The sequence below is a fragment of the Eschscholzia californica genome, unplaced genomic scaffold (genome assembly GCF_041429995.1).
Source record: "Eschscholzia californica isolate CP2 unplaced genomic scaffold, dmEscCali1.0.p SCAF_4, whole genome shotgun sequence".
NCBI classification, from domain to species: Eukaryota; Viridiplantae; Streptophyta; class Magnoliopsida; order Ranunculales; family Papaveraceae; genus Eschscholzia; species Eschscholzia californica.
In genome coordinates this window covers 26,003,731-26,021,456 of record NW_028238461.1, presented here as the reverse complement: position 1 = coordinate 26,021,456, position 17,726 = coordinate 26,003,731, and the positions used below count along the sequence as shown (strand labels likewise).

General features: G+C 36.3%; 2 protein-coding genes and 1 pseudogene across 2 annotated transcripts; 1 reads left to right on the top strand and 2 right to left on the bottom strand.

Annotated features, from left to right (window-relative positions):
- The first annotated feature begins 5,417 nt into the window (after nucleotides 1-5,417).
- Nucleotides 5,418-9,343, top strand: LOC147543887 (sugar transport protein 14-like). Its single transcript, XM_086632154.1, has 4 exons — nucleotides 5,418-6,042; nucleotides 7,073-7,395; nucleotides 7,476-8,105; nucleotides 8,606-9,343. Exons 1-4 carry the CDS (start codon nucleotides 5,901-5,903, stop codon nucleotides 9,038-9,040), a joined length of 1,530 nt encoding a protein of 509 aa, XP_086488280.1. The 5' UTR covers nucleotides 5,418-5,900; the 3' UTR covers nucleotides 9,041-9,343.
- A 59-nt stretch (nucleotides 9,344-9,402) lies between these two features.
- Nucleotides 9,403-13,534, bottom strand: CAF1 (RNA-binding CRS1 / YhbY (CRM) domain-containing protein). The gene is made up of 5 exons (XM_086632153.1): nucleotides 12,451-13,534; nucleotides 11,899-12,026; nucleotides 10,838-11,063; nucleotides 10,591-10,718; nucleotides 9,403-10,504 (listed from the first exon to the last, which is right to left on the bottom strand). Exons 1-5 carry the CDS (start codon nucleotides 13,310-13,312, stop codon nucleotides 9,638-9,640), a joined length of 2,211 nt encoding a protein of 736 aa, XP_086488279.1. The 5' UTR covers nucleotides 13,313-13,534; the 3' UTR covers nucleotides 9,403-9,637.
- Nucleotides 13,535-16,615: 3,081 nt separating this feature from the next.
- LOC147543885 (secreted RxLR effector protein 161 pseudogene) lies at nucleotides 16,616-17,635 on the bottom strand (annotated as a pseudogene).
- Nucleotides 17,636-17,726: the final 91 nt, after the last annotated feature.

Genomic DNA, 17,726 nt, shown 5'->3' with positions numbered 1-17,726 from the left:
AATAAGACTACTTTTTAATAGATTCCGAAATTTCGATAAAGAAATAACAGAAACAAATTTATTTTCATAGATAAAATAATATATTTTTAATCTGTAAATTTTAAACGAAAATTAAATGGCTGTGAAACTGCTTGCATGATCCACAAACATAATATACATGAGCAGTTTAAATTTGAAGACCGTACCCAATCGAGTTTATCCTATCCTCACCTTAGAACCCCATTAGGCCGTCATATATACAGGATAAAGGAAAGCAAGAGAGAAGATGAAGATCGTAGAGAAGAAGGTTGGACAAGATAGCAAAGATCATAAGACTAAAGACCTTTCGCTCTTTGCAGGTAGTTCGGAGGTACACATCTAGGGGGTAATCGGTTCGGGTACCCAGTTAGATAATAAGTAGACGGGCAAAATGGTTCAGATACTCGGTCGGAGGTCCTTGCCTGTGTCCCTAATGCTAATAACAAGGCTAACGGGCCGAGTGTACCTGTGTCTCGTAGCAAATACCCATGATCTCTCGCGGGCTTGGATATACCCGACTAAGTACCTGACAGGCTGACACTGTCTTTTTAACAGTGCCAACTCTAACTTTGCTTTGTTACCACAAAGTTGGAGGGGGTTGGAAATTGCAAATATATGTATATGGATCCAATCTTAGTGTATTTTTGAACAAAGAGCAGTTAATATTATATCTATAAGAAATACGAACTCTATTGATACAAGAAATTGTGTCCAATGGTACCCAGGTAGATATTAAAAAAGATAATCGTCAAACACAAAATGTACTAAAACAAAGCAACATTTTAGAGTTCAACAAAAGGCACAAACCATCTTTAATTCTTTATGAAATGAAGAACCAAATTCTTTTAGAGTTCCAGAAAAACACAAACCATTTTAGAGGTCAACAAAAAAACACGAATCATCTTCATGAAATCAACAATTTAGAGTTCAACAAAAAACACATAATGACTCTGATGAGCCGATGGTAAATCAATTCGTCTAGGCCACGCACCAAAATTTCTTTTTCTTTTCAACAAGTCTACATGACCCATCCCTTTGAATTTCCACTTGAACCGCATGTGAGAGAAACAAGGGTTTCTCTCTCCACGTGACTGAACATGTGAGAGGAGAAAGAAACTCTTGTTTCTCTCACATGTCGTTCAAGTGGGAGTCCCAGGAAGCGGGTTGAGTAGACTTTTTTTGTTTTCCTTTTCTTTTCAAACCTTACAACTTGAAAATATGATTTATCACATTTGAAACCTTTTCACCCGTAAAATCTTTTTCAAAACTAAATCTTTTGAAAACCCTTTTCATTTTAATTTTGAAAATCAATTTGAACTAATTTCAAATCTAATATGAAACTCTTTTCGGATCTATCTAGCTAGAACAAATCCATATTTGTTAAAAGTTTAGTTCGAAACTAGTCAAAATAGCTCGTGCAAGAGGCTCTGACGCCACTGTTGTGTTATGGTGACACCTAATGTTCTAAGCATAATCATGCCAAAACTAATAACGAACTAGTAAAGTCAGAAATATCTTAATTCATTTTTCCCTCAGACTAATTTGATCGCTTTTTTCTGAAGATCTGGAGCTTCACTTGTGCAACTCTTCTACTTGACACACCCAAGCAATTAACTTGATTTTCCGCTCTTTAGGTTAGGTAGAACTGAATCCAGATCCTTCTTTAACGGTGAATATTGAGACATCTTTCTCCTTTGACTAGATAGATAACTTAGGAATTGATTATCTTTTTTGTCATTTGCCATTCTTTTCTATTGTTATGACGAAAGCAAGTAATCCAAGAAAAGAAATAAGAAATAAAGAACAATCACAGAGAACACCAGATATTTACGTGATTCGGTTGGTGAGACCTACTCCATAGCGACAACGGCGTGGTGATTTTCACTAGGATAAGCCAAACAAGTTACACAAGAGGTTCGTGAGAATTAGTCAGATATCTCCCACCGACACACCACGTCACTGACTCTCTCTTTCTAAAATCGAAATACACATGGATACGTCAACATTAATAACCGACATAAACCCTGCTCTGGTTCCAGCTCTGTCTCGGAGCTCTACTTCACATACGAGCTGTGCCTTTGTGATCAGCCCTGCTAACGAGTCCAAAATACCGCAAGCGGGTTAACGGGTCGTAAACCTGATTAGATATCAACTCATATTCAAGACACTTTCAACAAATATCTTGGCCCGACTCCTAGCAGACCCACTTTGGACATCTTTTGCCCGAATCTAATTCGCACCTCTGTCCCATTCCCGCTAGTCACATCTTCTGATCGAGTCGTCGTCGTAGGATTCAGTTGTCGGTAGCCGCAGGCAATTTGAATGAGTCACAGATAATACTTGGTTTCTAGCTAAACATTACGATCCTTAAAATGGTCGTATTTGAAGATATTCATCATTTGTCATATCCATAAATTGATCGCATTTTCATCTCGATTGAAAGACATCTTCTTTATGAGTAAACCTCGAAAACTATTTTTGGTTCATTCTGGATTCTAAATATATATTGTTTAAAAAAGAGCCTATATGTCATGGGCCTCAGTGGCGCACACTTCCCACCCCTATAAGAGCATCTCCAATGCAATACTCAACAAAAACTCAATTAATCCAATGTGTCAAGTATGAGTTGAGTTTCTCTTTCCTAGGTTGCACTATTGAAATACTCAATTCAAAATTCATCTCCAATGCAACACTCAAAAAAACTCAATATTTACTTTAGATTTACTTTTGGTTCTTATATAAAATGTTGATGTGGACCAATTGAGATACAACAATAAATGTTGAGATACTCAAAAGAAAACCCAATTGAGTTTTCTTTTGAGTATCTCAACATTTATTGTTGCCACATCACATTGAGACTCTAGTTGAGTGTTGCATTGGAGTGTGTTTTTTGTCAAAAACTCAAATAATCATACGTGTCAAATTGAGTTTTGTAAGTTGAGTGTTGCATTGGAGATGCTCTAAGGGAGATTTATCCTCATTATCAATTTTCTCTAAGCATGTTAGATTAAAAACACATAGAACCTACCTTTATCACAAGTCCATGGGATTTATCCTCATTGCCACTTAAGTTATGCCATTTTAGTTTGTTATTTCTGATAGCATCCCATATTCCCATATAAAACATTCTATAATATTAGTCAGCTGACAAAATGGATAGCCAACAACTTGAAGTAGTTGTACAGTTAGGATAGAAAGCAAATACTTCCCAGATAAGATGAGAAAAGTCTCTTTATAAAGGATAAGCACATACCCTATTTAAATTGCTTACATGAAATCTGTTCAACTTAAAAAAGAGCAAGAAAAGTCATTCAACAAATTTTATCCTAATGGTAACCACAAAAAAAAAAGTTAAGAAAAATGATTTGGGGACTCCCTAAATCATACTCCCAAGTGTACTCCCTCTCACATGGGAAGGGTATTTTGATCTTATCAGTCTGACAACAACTCTGGAAAGACCAAAATGACTTTCCGGGGGAGTACACTTGGGAGTAGGGTTAAGGAGTCCCCCTATCACCTTTGAAAAATTAAATACCGAGAGTGACATGATTATACAGAATAATGACTAATTATAAATTTCTTTCAGTTCTACTGTATTGGGAAGCGGATCCAACTAGGGGCGAGGGTAGGTTACTGAAAGTCATGAATTAGTATCGATATTAGCGGCCCCTAGTGTAAATAAAACGGACATTGAATAGAAAATTTTGTGTAGTTCAGTGGTAAAACTAATCTAGTTCCAAATCCTTAAGTTCGGTTAATTTAGCCTACCCTCAACATAACTGGCATTGAATTGTACTATATAAGTCTTTTCTCCCAAACCACATCAGTTCTGGCCTATGTCGGAAAGGAGAGAAGAGAGAGGGAGAGGGAGAGAGAGAGAGGGAGAGAGGAGAGAGAGGGAAATGATGGTGGTGCTAGTGGCTGTTGTGTTAGTGGTCAGAAGTGTTAGGGGTTGAAAGTAGTGGTGCAAGTGGTGGTAGCGTTAGTGGTCGGAAGTGGTGGTGGTGCTAGTCGGAAATAAATTAGAAGATGAAGATTAGGAGACAAAAGACAAACATGTCAGTTTTATACTCATAACAAAATTATTTTTACACCAAATCTAATTGACCAAAGTCTAGATTCTTTGGATCTCGAAAGCGACCCCTATTCAATACTCGTGGGATTGAGGATAACACAAAATTTCAACTTTTATAACTTTCTCCGCAGTCAAGATAGTTGCCTCTAATCCAGACATACTTGCCCTTATCTTGTAAGCAAACCTCCTCTTTCTTCTTTTGGGGTCAAGTTTTTTTTTTCTTTTGGGGTCAAGTTGCTAATAGAAACAAAATAAATTTAATTAATAAAAAGGACTACTTTAAAAATAAAAATAAAAATAAAAAGGACTAATACACATTTTTGTTTTAGGGCCAAACTTTTACCTATTAGTCTACCTAATATCACTTTTTACACTTTTTTCTTTATAGAAATGACATGTGACTATAATTAGACATTCAAAACCACTTCATGGGAACTCAAAGACCCTTTGATTTAAATACTGACATATAATCTGACAACAAAATTTGATTTGATTTTAAATGGGGACAATAAAATGGTGACATATAGTCTTTACATATTATCCTGACAATAAAATACTGACATACAATCTTACATATTATATTTGGTTTGATTTTAACACAAACAAATGCAATTTGATCCCTATCCTCTTTCTCCAATTATGTCCTACTTTGTAGTTTCGTCAATAAAACACACTCATTTGGATAAGATTACGAAGAGGATTACCTAAAGACTTAAGGTTTCTAGTCATCGTTGTCACTAAATGATGAGTATTTTTTGGTCAATTTTTATTATTTAAATTTTAACTTTATTTATTTCTATCAATGTGACTTTTCACTTGTGAATTATAGATACCGGAAATAAAGAAGAAAATATACATATTTTATGATTAGGTGGAATTTTTATAGTACATACAAAAGTCGAATATGTTCCATAAAAAGTTTACTCGTGCAACAACTAAACGAAGAGTTCGAAGCATAATTTCTCTTAGATGTGTACATTCAATCTGCATTTTCTCTTTTCCATCAAATGCATGGTATTTAGTTATTTGTTTGATCCTTTGTAAATTAAGTGAGAACATCATTATAATTAACACATAAAATCTAGAAATCATATAATTTTATTTTGTTGCCAAATGATCAAAAAAAAAATATACACTAAATCCATGAATTCATGGATTAATTTGGTAGCCAAATATACCTATGAAAATCCAAATGAATCATGACCAAAGAGAATATGGCTAATTGAACTTCTTACAATTTCATGGTGTTTTGTTGCATGAAAGATAGAGGGTAATTTGGACAAATTGAAGTATAGAGTATGGGTTAGTTTTCATACACATTGATGAGTCATGATCATAATTGCCAATCAAAAGCAAATATGGTTGTCCATTCTATCCTTATGAAACACCAAAATTGAACTTTACCTGCCTGCAGTAGGTTATGGATCTCTCTCTCTCTCTACCCTACCCTTTCTCTCTCTCTCTCTTCTCTTCCCATCTCAAGTCTTTATGAAATGCTCAAGTTGGTTTACCTGTCTCCATCAAAATCTCTATTTGGTCTACCCTTCTCTAAGACAGTTTGTTTTTTTTATAAATCAGTCCTGTATTCCATAAATAAGCCTATGTCAAGTCTTGAAATATATCTTGTCTATTTTTTTTTTAAGTTTGAACTCTAATTTCTTTGTTTTAGAATCAGCTTACCTCTCTTGTTGACTTCTCTGATTTATTTATATGTAGTTTTGCCTCTGCAAAAGAGGAAGAAGATTTTTCTTCTCTTTCAGAGTTTGAATTTGTCTGTGACAAAACAAAAACATTTGATTGTTCAGAAATGGCAGGTGGTGCTTTTGCTGATCCAGGAGTTGCAAAAAGGGCTGAACTTTATGAACACAAGATAACTAGCTACTTCATTTTTGCTTGTGTTGTTGCAGCTCTTGGTGGATCTCTTTTTGGGTATGATCTTGGTGTTTCTGGTAAGTTTTAAATCCAAGAGTTTCTCAACTTTTCCTAGTCTTTCTCATCTTAACTTTCCATTTTGGAGTATTTTGTGGACTGAGCTAGTTTTCAAACCTAGGTTGTCTTAGATTTTATTATAAGCATATATTTTACCATATGGGTTATTTGATTTTCACAAGTCTAGGCTCTGGGAAGTTATTTTTGATTTCCCTGTTCTTTCTCTGCAAATTCTTACCAAATCTTCCATGAACTTATCAAAAACTATCTAGTTTTTATTTATGTGGCTTCTTTGGGGCATCCTAATAAGTCTAGTCAATCATTTTTTGCTCAAAAATATATTTGAATTTTACCCCCAAAATTTTATGTTCTCATCGCTTTCACAACTACAACTTCCGACCACAATCACCATTTGCGACCACCTACCACCACCATTCTAACCACCACCATTCCGACCATCGACCTACACCGCCACCTTTTCTCTTTCTTTCTTTCTTTCTCTCCCACCCCCTATCTCACTCTTTGCTGCTCATTCTCTCTTTCTCTCACTGTTTCTCTCCCTCACACAGTTCTGGGGAAGGTTCAACATTTTCGTTGCTGGTTGACAACGGAAAGTTTTGTGGCCGACCAACCACAAAACCCTCGGGGTTTTGTAAAGGAAAGCAAGTTAGTGACATCTATCTTGAAGTACAATTCGGATTCTGCTCTCGTTGTTCTCAAAGTAGTGAAGTTACCAGAGGGAGAAGCTCTTATTCTCGAGTTCCCTTTCATCTCAGATGGAGGGAGGGAGGGAGATGAAGATTAGGGGACAAAAATGAAGAAATTCAAATTTTTCAACTCAAAATGAATAAACCCCCTAGGTCAAATATATTTGACCAAAGTCTTTATGCCCTAGAGATTTTTTAGGATGCCCGGAAGCCGTGGCTTTCCCTTATTCATGTTGTTACAAACTTCACTGTCAAAACTTCAGTTTAGTTAATGGTGTCTCATAATCTGCCGTTAGTTACGATTTTTCTAATTCATGGATAACAACATACCAAATTGATTCAGGTGGAGTGACTTCCATGGATGATTTCTTGAAGGAATTCTTTCCAAAAGTATACAGAAGAAAACAAGCACATTTACAAGAAACAGATTACTGTAAATATGATAATCAGATACTCACACTCTTCACTTCTTCTCTGTACTTCGCCGGTCTCGTATCAACCTTTGGAGCTTCATATGTAACCAGAAACAAAGGAAGGAGAGCAAGTATCCTCTGTGGTTCTGTCAGCTTCTTCCTTGGAGCAATCTTAAATGCATTTGCTGTCAATATTTTAATGTTGATCATAGGTCGAATCTTTCTTGGAATAGGCATCGGATTCGGAAACCAGGTAACTTGATAGTTCCCAGAAGACGATTTCTTCATCACTTAAAAATTGATTTTAACTGTTTTTTTGGTCTCTGATTGCAGGCTGTTCCTTTATATCTGTCAGAAATGGCACCTGCGAAAATCCGAGGAGCTGTTAATCAACTATTTCAGTTAACAACCTGTTTAGGGATTCTGATAGCTAACTTTGTGAATTATGGCACTGAAAAGATACATCCATGGGGATGGAGATTATCACTCGGTTTAGCTACCGTACCTGCAACTTTAATGTTTGTTGGTGGTCTCTTCCTCCCAGAGACGCCGAATAGTCTTGTAGAACAAGGAAGAGTAGAAGAAGGAAGGAAGGTTTTAGAGAAAGTTCGAGGTACCTCTAATGTGGATGCAGAATTTGCTGATCTCGTCGAAGCAAGTGAAGCAGCAAGAGCGATAAAACACCCTTTCAAGAACCTTCTACAACGAAAGAATCGTCCACAATTAATAATAGGAGCAATTGGAATACCTGCATTTCAACAACTCACTGGCATGAACTCGATACTTTTTTATGCACCTGTGATTTTCCAGAGCCTGGGATTTGGGTCAGGTGCATCTCTGTATTCATCGATCATAACAAGTACGACGCTTGTTATTGCTACTTTTGTGTCGATGGCCGTTGTTGATAAATTTGGAAGAAGGTTTCTCTTCTTGGAAGCAGGTTGCCAAATGATTGTTTCCATGGTAAGTGCAGTTTCAAGTTCTCTTACCACTTCCTTTTATCTCGATTCGCAAAAGTTAAAGACTGTTACATGAAGGCAGATAATTTTAAGAGGATATCTAAATAAAATGCAATCTGACATATTAAACAAGGGATTTACTCAGTGAGTGCTCCCCAGTCGGCCACAATGTTTGCTTCAGTTCTTCATTTTTCATCATGCGACATGGCATCAATCACCTAACTATATCAACTAACAATTTACAAAATTGAACCTCTGCATACAAAACACAGACTTAAAGTTTTGATTTCTACTTCAAAATCTAAAGATTTATGCATATAAGTTACTATAAATATACATCATAAATATCATGTCATCCGAGTAATGTCATGTACACCCCGAGTACCATGACCAAGTCACTAGCTCCTACTCTTTTACTCCTAGTTTAATAGCATAGTGTCTTACATACTGAAGTTTTTTGGCATGCGTAGATAGCTTTAATGTTTGGTTTGGATACATTTGCAGCTGGTATTGGCTATAATTCTAGCTTTGAAGTTTGGACATGGAGTAACCCTTGCCAAAGGAGAGGCAGTTGTTCTTGTCATCATGATTTGCCTATTTGTTGCCGCTTACGGATGGTCATGGGGGCCTCTTGGATGGCTCGTCCCAAGTGAACTTTTCCCACTCGAGACAAGATCCGCTGGTCAAAGTGTGGTGGTCTGCGTCAATCTCTTCTTCACCGCTGCAATAGCACAAAGTTTTCTTGTATCTCTTTGCCATTTAAGATATGGTATCTTTTTGCTATTTGCCGGGTTGATTCTAATCATGAGCCTCTTCATTTACTTCTTACTACCTGAAACAAAGCAAGTTCCAATTGAGGAGATAAGCTTACTATGGAAGAATCACTGGCTTTGGAAAAGCTATGTACTTACCTCAGAAGAGAAGATAGCTGCAGTATAGGCTTCAAATAAGGGTAAGCAAAAAAGCTGAAATTGGCGGTTGCCTGCGAAATTGCTTCAAAGAACCACTAGCGATGGTTTCAAGCATCTTATGCAGACCAGCTGCCTGTAGTGATGCAGTAGTCTCTCTTTCTCTCTCTATACCTTTCCCTCTCTCTCTCTCTCTCTCTTTGCAATTCAAACTACGTAAAGCATGTTTCCGTATGTAATTTCAGTGATTTTCTTCAAGGGATGTAAAGGGAAAGTCATAAGGCAATATCAAATATTCAAGTTTAGAAATTTTAATATGAACAATTTACGACAAGATCTTTACCACTTGGCCAACTAGTATTTGTCGAAATCCTGTTACCTCAGACCATCTAATTGCCCTTCATCTACTTTATAGATTTCATTACAAATTTACAAGAAAAGGTAAAAGATTCAATATCACAACAAATTTAACATAATGATGATCACTGGCAGGAATATATAGCATATAGACTAGAAGAATCACCAAATGGGATTCAAATGAGCCTACCTGATAAATAAGGTGAAGAGATAATTGCACTTCATGCAATTAAAATGAAAAGCTTTGTTTCATTAAAAGTTTGTAATTGTATTAAGCTAGTAATTTAGCAAGTTCATCTACTCCCAAGCTTCCACTTGGTAATGAATCAGGATACACTTCTTTAAAATCCTTCAGTTTTGGATTCCTGTAAACCTTTTTCTCAATTCTCTTCTTTGAAACAGTTACAATTGCTTCTATTTTCACTTCCCCATTTTCTTGCTTCTCACGCTTTTGGACTAAGACTTTTCTGAGTCGCCTCTGCCTGAAAACAGGTCCAGGTGAAGAAATCTTGGCAAGAGCAACAGCTCTATCAAAAACAATGTCGGAATCCAAAGACGCATCATCCAAAATTACAGCACTCCCAGTTTCCTTAGCTTGCTCCAGAAGTTTTACGATTCCTTCTGTGCATGTAGAAATTGATTTTGAACACTCACTGGGACTTGATGACCCTTCCGACACAACTTGCAAATTTTCATCAACAAATGCCGCATCAGGAGAAGGGATGGATCCCGTTAAATGTGTGGGAGGTGCCAAAATAGTCTCTGACACGTCATCGGTGCTCTCTGCTAGCATGTGTGTTGAGTCAGCATCATTCACACACATCCCGTCATATAAAGTAGCTGGTTTATTGCCGTCCAAGACTGATACACTTGGATCAAGAGCTTTAGACAGCTGATCATTAACGGGAGAATCTAATAAAGCCTTACTTCCTTCTAAACTAGCAGCTTCATCAGGCACTTCAACAAGCAAGGAATCATCAGGATTGGATGGATTGACAATTTCTCCATGTTTTTCAGTTCTCTCGACTTCTTTATCCATTTCACCATCTGATTTTGTAAAGCAAGACTTCCACTCGCTTCCTCTCCACATTAGGATGTGTTCCCTCTCAAATGAGATTAGCACACACGGAACAAGATCCTGGAAGTTCGAAGTTGATTAGATTTCTCAAGCAAAGCGGTAATATTTAATAAATTTTATAATCTGACAAATAAAATTTAATGTACCTTCAATTTGGCACCAATTTTTTTGTAGTCACTTCCATTCATCCCCTGGCAATCTATCCGCGCCAACTCACATTCTTCGAAGGCTTCTCTAACATGACTTACCAATTCGGAGTATACACCATTTTTCCCTGTTGACGAACACATGGCAATGATTCCTTGTTAATTAATCTGGGATAAACACCATCCACACTAGTTACTTTTTATATTATATAGACATGCTCGAGCATAAAAAGTGATTAATCTGTACCTAGCTTGCATATTGGTGGCAACTTACGCCCTTTCTTACGCATCTCAGTTGCTTCTTCCAGTGTTAGTCCTTCGGGAGCATGCAAAATCAACCTTGGATATACTGGTGTTACTGGTTTCCATAACATGAGAGGAAAACGAGGGCGAGACCTGTAGTTATAGTTCCTACCGCGAAATAGGAATAGCACCCCTCCTCTACTATAGATTATCTTACCTCCAGTTTTCTCCTGTTTATCATATGATGGAAGGAACTTTAAGAATTTAGCCATTAGGAATAAAAAAAATTGAAAAATTACACAAACAAACAAATAGGCGTAACCTATCTCGTAAAACATATATTCATAAGTTTCCCTCACTTCTGCCCCCAGAAGAAAGTGAGTTTGACTACTAGCTTGGAAAGGTTCCTTAATATATTAAGCACAAATTGCTCATATATGTAGGAACTTTGTTCACTTACGATTTAATAATGCTTGTTGCATCATTGGCTGACTTAAAGATCAACCAGAACATTTTTCTTATCTTTTGTAGGTAAGCAACCGGCATTCACAAAACTAATGATGTGAAATGGTTTATGGGAACTCTCATATGATCCAACCACAACATTGAAGAGTTTCCATTTTCTTTTCATCTCTATTTACTTTTTTATAATGTTTAGTTATTTATTGGTCTATTAGGATTAGTTTCTATGTTAAGGGTATCAGGTATCTAATGTAGCAAAATTTAAAAATTTTGTTAGATATTAGAATCTTTTTATAGACTAATCTATATAATGAGCTCCTAATCTTTTTAAATGAATAGATATTTTGCTTAAGTTTATTTGGAACTTCATGAGTTTTAACTAGGAATTTAGAGAATTTCACTTGTATTCCATCTTTGTTTTTAAAATCATAAGTCTCCTTTGAGGCTCTCGCATTACGTTTACATCACCTGATTCAGACATTTCATTCTTTTTCCAGTAAAAAAGAGATTTGCAGTGACGCGCAAAATAAAAACGAAAATGTGAGAAGACAAACCGAGTAAGAGAGAAAACATTAAAGAAATTGCATAATGACTAGCACTAACCTCTAGCTGTTGGCAAACATTATCCATGTCAACCGTGCATACTCCTTTGCATTTGATTTTGCATACTCTGCGCCGCTTCCAGAGGGCATTAATATTGTCCAACATGTTATGTGTCAAACCATCTCTTCCTGCACACAAAAGAAAGAATATATTTAAAATGCATAGTCCATAGATTACCATATACAGAATCACTTCTTGGCTGCCGTCAAGCTTAAAACTTGTTGGGGTTTTTGTATTCTTTTTTAATAAACTCGAAATAGCCTTAAAACTAAAAATAACAACCATTGGGGAGAATGAATTGCATTTTCAGACTTGTTGTCACCACAAAATATGTTTACTTGGACCACTTGATCATGAATTCGAAGCTCGAATCATCAACAGAAATAACATTATGAATTCAGATAAACAAACTATCAAGAACAAAATTCATCACAAACCCATATTAAATTCTCCCACAGAATAAGTAAACATATAGTAAGAATAGAAAAGGAAAATTAGAAACAAAAATAAATTGTTTATCAAGAAAAAAAAAAGTTGAGATTTCACACATACCCATATTCAATTGCCTTCTTGTTTTCAAGCAACTCTGAATGAGCTCTTTAATTTCCTCATTTGTCAAGGGTTCACCCAAAATCTCTTCCCTAGATTTAACATACTTTGGTCCTGAACCAGCTAAGAACGGCCCTGGTGCCTGAACAGGTTTCACCCCTTTCTTGTGCGGTGGTGGCAATCGAAATGAATCAAATTCCGGCAACTTTTTCTTACTAGGTGGAAGTGGAGCTCGTCCAGTCCACGGCCGAGGCATTGTACTCGGACCAAACGGCACAAAAGGAGGCTCTCTCAATGCTAAAGGTTTCACCTTTGGGGTTTCAGTATAACTGTATTGAAATTCAAATGGGGCATTAGGAATTTTATAGGAAACTCCATTTTCTCCAATAGTAATACCTTTATTAGCTTCAATTGGAACTTTAGATATATCAGTTGAAACCCTAGAAAATCGACGAAATGCTGGATGAGTGAAATCACCATCACGGTTAGTAGGGTTTTTATCCGAATTGCCTCTAGGGTTAGGTTTTTTGGAGTACTTTGAAGATTTTCCAGGAATGGAAGGACGAGAAGGAGAAGAAGGAGTTCCAATTGACTTGAAAGTATCATTGTTACTGTTGTTCTTGGTGTTGTTATCCATGGTAGTGTTTTGATAATTATCAGAGATTCTAGAGGCAGATTCATATCGTCTTTCACGGCGGATTTCACCTTCAATTTCATTTTGAGCTCGTTCATGGCGGATGAATTTCTCAGCATTGGCGTTGTTCCAGCGAGAGAATCGAATTTCAGTGGCAGGACGACCAGATGATGGTGATGAAGAATTTGGGGCGAAGATGGTGAAGGATGGTTGAGAGAATTTTAGCGCCATATTTGTTCTTTCGTAGGCCGGTGATTTGCCTGGGGAATTAAAGTTACTCTTTCATATTTTATCAAGTGGGGAAGACTGAAGAGTGAGTTATGAAATGGGTTGTCTTTGCTATCCACTGCTCTGATGAGCTTCAGCCCTCCCTCTTAAACTCAGGAAGTCGAGGGATCGAGTTTTTCGTCAAGATTTATCTCATGTAATTTAGTCAATAAATAAAATAAAGATAGAAGTAGATGGGCTTTCAGGTCCTCTAAGATGGCCCGTAAGGGTCTTTAAGGTCCAAAATGTCTTAATTGATAGTTATAATGCTTATCCAAATTCATGATGTATCAATGGATTGAGATGTAATGACGCTTGGAGTTCAATCACAAAATAAAATGTTTAAGACAATAATCATGAGACCGTATTCTCAAACAAAGTTGACGTGTTTGACCACCACTTAATTAGGGTATCCAATTGTAAAGACCTAATATTAAAACTTAAATTAAAAGAAAGATCATAAAATAAATATACTAAGTTAAAAAAGGAAACACATTTTTCTTCTTTTTCTTCCATCACCCTCAAACATATAATAGAAAAACATCTTTTTCTTCCTCTCTCAAACATATAAGAGAAGAGGATCTTCTTTTTCTTCTTTCACTATTACTACAAGTAAACTACAATCTCCATCACCCTCAAACATATATGGAAAGATGACTTAAGTTTTAACTCCTCCAACAATTTTAATTTGCAAGTCCTTAACGATGAAAAAAAATCTCAATGGATGAAAAGCAACACCCCATTTTGTGGCGATTTTGCTTCCGACAAGCTAAATTTTCGTGGCAATCCCCACAAATATTTGGCATATCAGATAAAAAGTTGCCACGAAATCTGCCAACTTTACTTCCTTGCCCAAATTTCGTGACAAAATCTCATTTAATTTGTCAAAGTTTCATGACATTCCCACGAAACATGAACAACAAATTGTATGGGGGTCCCAAAACCTTAGAAACTGAATGCAACTCTTTCCTCAGTATCCAAGACTCTCAGAGTTATTTGACATTAAGAAGTTTTGGATTTGAATAAGAAAATATTTCTCTCTTTGTGAAGGTTCTTCGATTATAGGTGCATTTGATTTGTTTGATTTTGCCAACTTCAAGAATATTCTTCTTACACTTTATCTCTCTACAAAATTAGTAACTAGAAAATAATAAGAAGAATTAGAAAATGAAGGAGTGAAGAAGAAATAAATCTAGGATTGGAAAGAGAGAAAGATTTGTATTGAAAATAATTCCTTTAGGGATATCAATTACAATATATATGTACCCCTATAATCGTTCATCTCCTCTTGCAAAAGGTGCACGTACATTTTTATTGAACCACTGAATTAAACCACATGCTCCGCTGATTGTGCATACCCCCGTCAATTCATTTGAATATCGGTCTTGCGATCGTACTCCCCCGACACGTGTTAGCTAGGCCCCTGATCCGCATAGATAAAGGCGAATACTGGTCGCGCAGCTAGTTCAAGTCGAGAATGTAAAGAAGTTCTCACAATCAAGGGATTTCATGCAGTAGTTTTCTTGCTCTCTTCTCACATAGTACAGGGAACGGATTCCTGGGCCGGTGAAGGACCTTCATGTTGAGTTTATGAAGGCACCTCTTTTCCAACCTTCCTACCTAACACTTAAATGTGCAATTTGACATGTGAATGTTGATTTTCTTTCCCACCAGACAACGGATTTTCACATCTAAATATCTTCTCACGTAACAAACGAACCCTAAGAAAGTTTGCAACCTCTCATTCGTATCTTTACCGGCACCCCACATTTTTTACTATAGGTACTTTGTCGGAGTCCTTAACTTCAGGCAATCTAGTTTGACTAAAAACATCTATAGGCACACTTTTCTCGGACCAGACAACACGAGAAAGTAAGCATATTCTAGGACTGGTTCAAGTCCGGGACCATTCAAATTTTCAGATTTGAACGAATGAAAGACTACTTACAAATTACTCTAAAACTGGCGATATATAAACACTTTCCAATGATTTAACCACTTCAAAAACAATGTTATAAGATAAAAAATAAGCTAGAATTTTAAGAATTGGTTTAGATTAAGAAATTGAGATCTTTGAAGTCTTTCTTTAGTTTCTTTCTTCAATGAATAACCTTTAGAAATAAAAAAAATGAAGAAATCTAAGAATTTTGATGAAGATGTAAAAGAAAATATCAAAGTGAAACTAGAAGAACAAATGTCAAAAAAGAACTAAAAAATGCTCGGTATGCCTACAAGCAAAACATGCCAATTAGCTGGTGCACGTATAGAATGATGGATCTGAAGCAAAAAAGTGTAGCACCAATAGAGGCACCCTTTCTCATATAATAAGAGCAGCTCCAATCGCAGTTGACTGAGGCCGAAATTCAAATTTTTGAACTGACTGCTCCAATGGGAGCCTCTTGGGGCTGAATGAAGGCTCAGCCCCAATAGCACCCTTCAGTCGACTCAAAGGTTTGGGTCGACTGAAGGTGCCACACATGACCGTTGGGGTCCTTGACAAAATAACATGGAAAAAATTGAAACACGTGATATTTAAATTACGAAACAATTTGACTATAATATCTTTGATGACATCATACAGAAAGGTGTTATACAAGAATTTATGCATAAGTGTAATATTTCTATTTTTAAAAAAAAAAATTAAATATTGTAACACAATTATGTATCAAAAGTACAATTCCTCGCTAGAATGCTAGAATGGAGAGTAACAATAATTTGGTTGAAAAAACTATGAATTTCAAGAAGCATTCGAATAACAGAATAAATATGTAATTCATAATGATATAGAAATTAAAAAAAAAAATATATTCTGTATGAAAATATACAAAAAAGTGTTGAAATTTAAATAGAAAACTAGAATTAAAGAGATAAAACAACTTGTATATATTTACCCACTTCTCTTACTTATACAACTATATATGCTACTAGAGAGAGAAAGAAATTCCAAATCAAAGGTAATTGAGAGAGAAGAGATAATCTTCTTTGTACATGGGGTGATTCCTATTTATAGAGAATAAGTAAGGAGGTGGGAAAAATGAGACGGTCTATGAATTCTTATCCAAAGACGCCCATGCAAACCGCCATGCAAATAACCTGCTAATGCCTTCCTCCCCAAGTAGTAAGTGTAATTGGTTGATAATAGAGGCAAGTATTATGCTCTAAGCACCCATGGCAATTATCCTCTTGGCAACCACCATAGATAACATAACACCATACAATGGGCAACCAATATATAACATATAACACTCCCCCTTGGATGACCATTGCTCAAAGTAATTGCCTCATAAAAACCTTATCAGAAAAATCTGATGGGACAAAAATCTGATGAAGGAAAAAGAGTACAATAGCAGAGATGCAGAGTGACGTTGGATACGCTAAGTTCTGCCTCGTTAAAACCTTGCCAAAAAAACCCATTGGGACAAAAACTGGACGAAGGAAAAAGAGTACAGAGCGTAAATAGCGATATATGAATTACATGATAATAGACTCCCCCTGATGAATATCAGATAGATTGATGTAGTCTTACATTGTCAGATTATTCACACGTCGCATACCGATGCTTTCTACTAGTTTTCTGAACGTTGTAGTAGGCAAAGACTCACATGATTGTATCTTCTGGATATCAATCTCATTATTCTTCTGGAGATGGTGTGAATAAAACAACTTTGGGGAGATATGCTTAGTTCTGTCGCCTTTGATGTATCCTTCTTTCATTTGAGCGATGGATGCTGAATTATCATCGTGAATAACTGTGGGGGAATTTGTGATAGAAACAAGACCACTCGAGCTTCTAATGTGCTCAATAATGGACCTAAGCCTTACACATTCTCTTGTGGCCTCATGGAGAGCAATAATTTCTGCATGATTAGATGAGGTTGCAGGCATAGTTTGTTTACTAGATCGCCATGAGAAAGCTGTACCTCTGCTTGTGAAAACATAACCTGTCTGTGAAATCCCTTTGTGTGGATCAGAAATATAACCAGCATCTGTGTATCCCTTCACTTCAGAATCACAAGATAAATTCTTTGAGTAAAATAATCCTAGATTAGTTGTTCCTTTGAGATATCGAAGAATTTGCTTTACTCCGACCCAATGTCTCTTAGTTGGTGCAGAACTATATCTGGCTAATAGATTTACTGCAAAAGCAATATCTGGTCTTGTGCATTGAGCCAAATATGATAATGTGCCAATAGCACTCAAATATGGTACTTCTGGACCAAGGAGTGTTTCATTTTCTTCTTTAGGACGAAATGGATCTTTCAGAGCGTCAAGGGACCTAACAACCATGGGAGTACTGAGTGGATAAGAATTCTCCATGTTAAAGCGCTTCAGGACTTTTTCAGTATATAAAGTCTGATGTACAAGTATGCCGCTGGTA

Coding starts and splice junctions, on each gene's coding strand:
- LOC147543887 (XM_086632154.1), top strand. CDS start 5,901: ATGGCAGGTGGTGCTTTTGCTGATCCAGGAGTTGCAAAAAGGGCTGAA. Junction 6,043..7,072: donor GTATGATCTTGGTGTTTCTG/GTAAGTTTTAAA, acceptor AAATTGATTCAG/GTGGAGTGACTTCCATGGAT. Junction 7,396..7,475: donor GCATCGGATTCGGAAACCAG/GTAACTTGATAG, acceptor CTCTGATTGCAG/GCTGTTCCTTTATATCTGTC.
- CAF1 (XM_086632153.1), bottom strand. CDS start 13,312: ATGGCGCTAAAATTCTCTCAACCATCCTTCACCATCTTCGCCCCAAAT. Junction 12,027..12,450: donor AAGAAGGCAATTGAATATGG/GTATGTGTGAAA, acceptor TTTTGTGTGCAG/GAAGAGATGGTTTGACACAT. Junction 11,064..11,898: donor ATGTTTGCCAACAGCTAGAG/GTTAGTGCTAGT, acceptor TATGATAAACAG/GAGAAAACTGGAGGTAAGAT.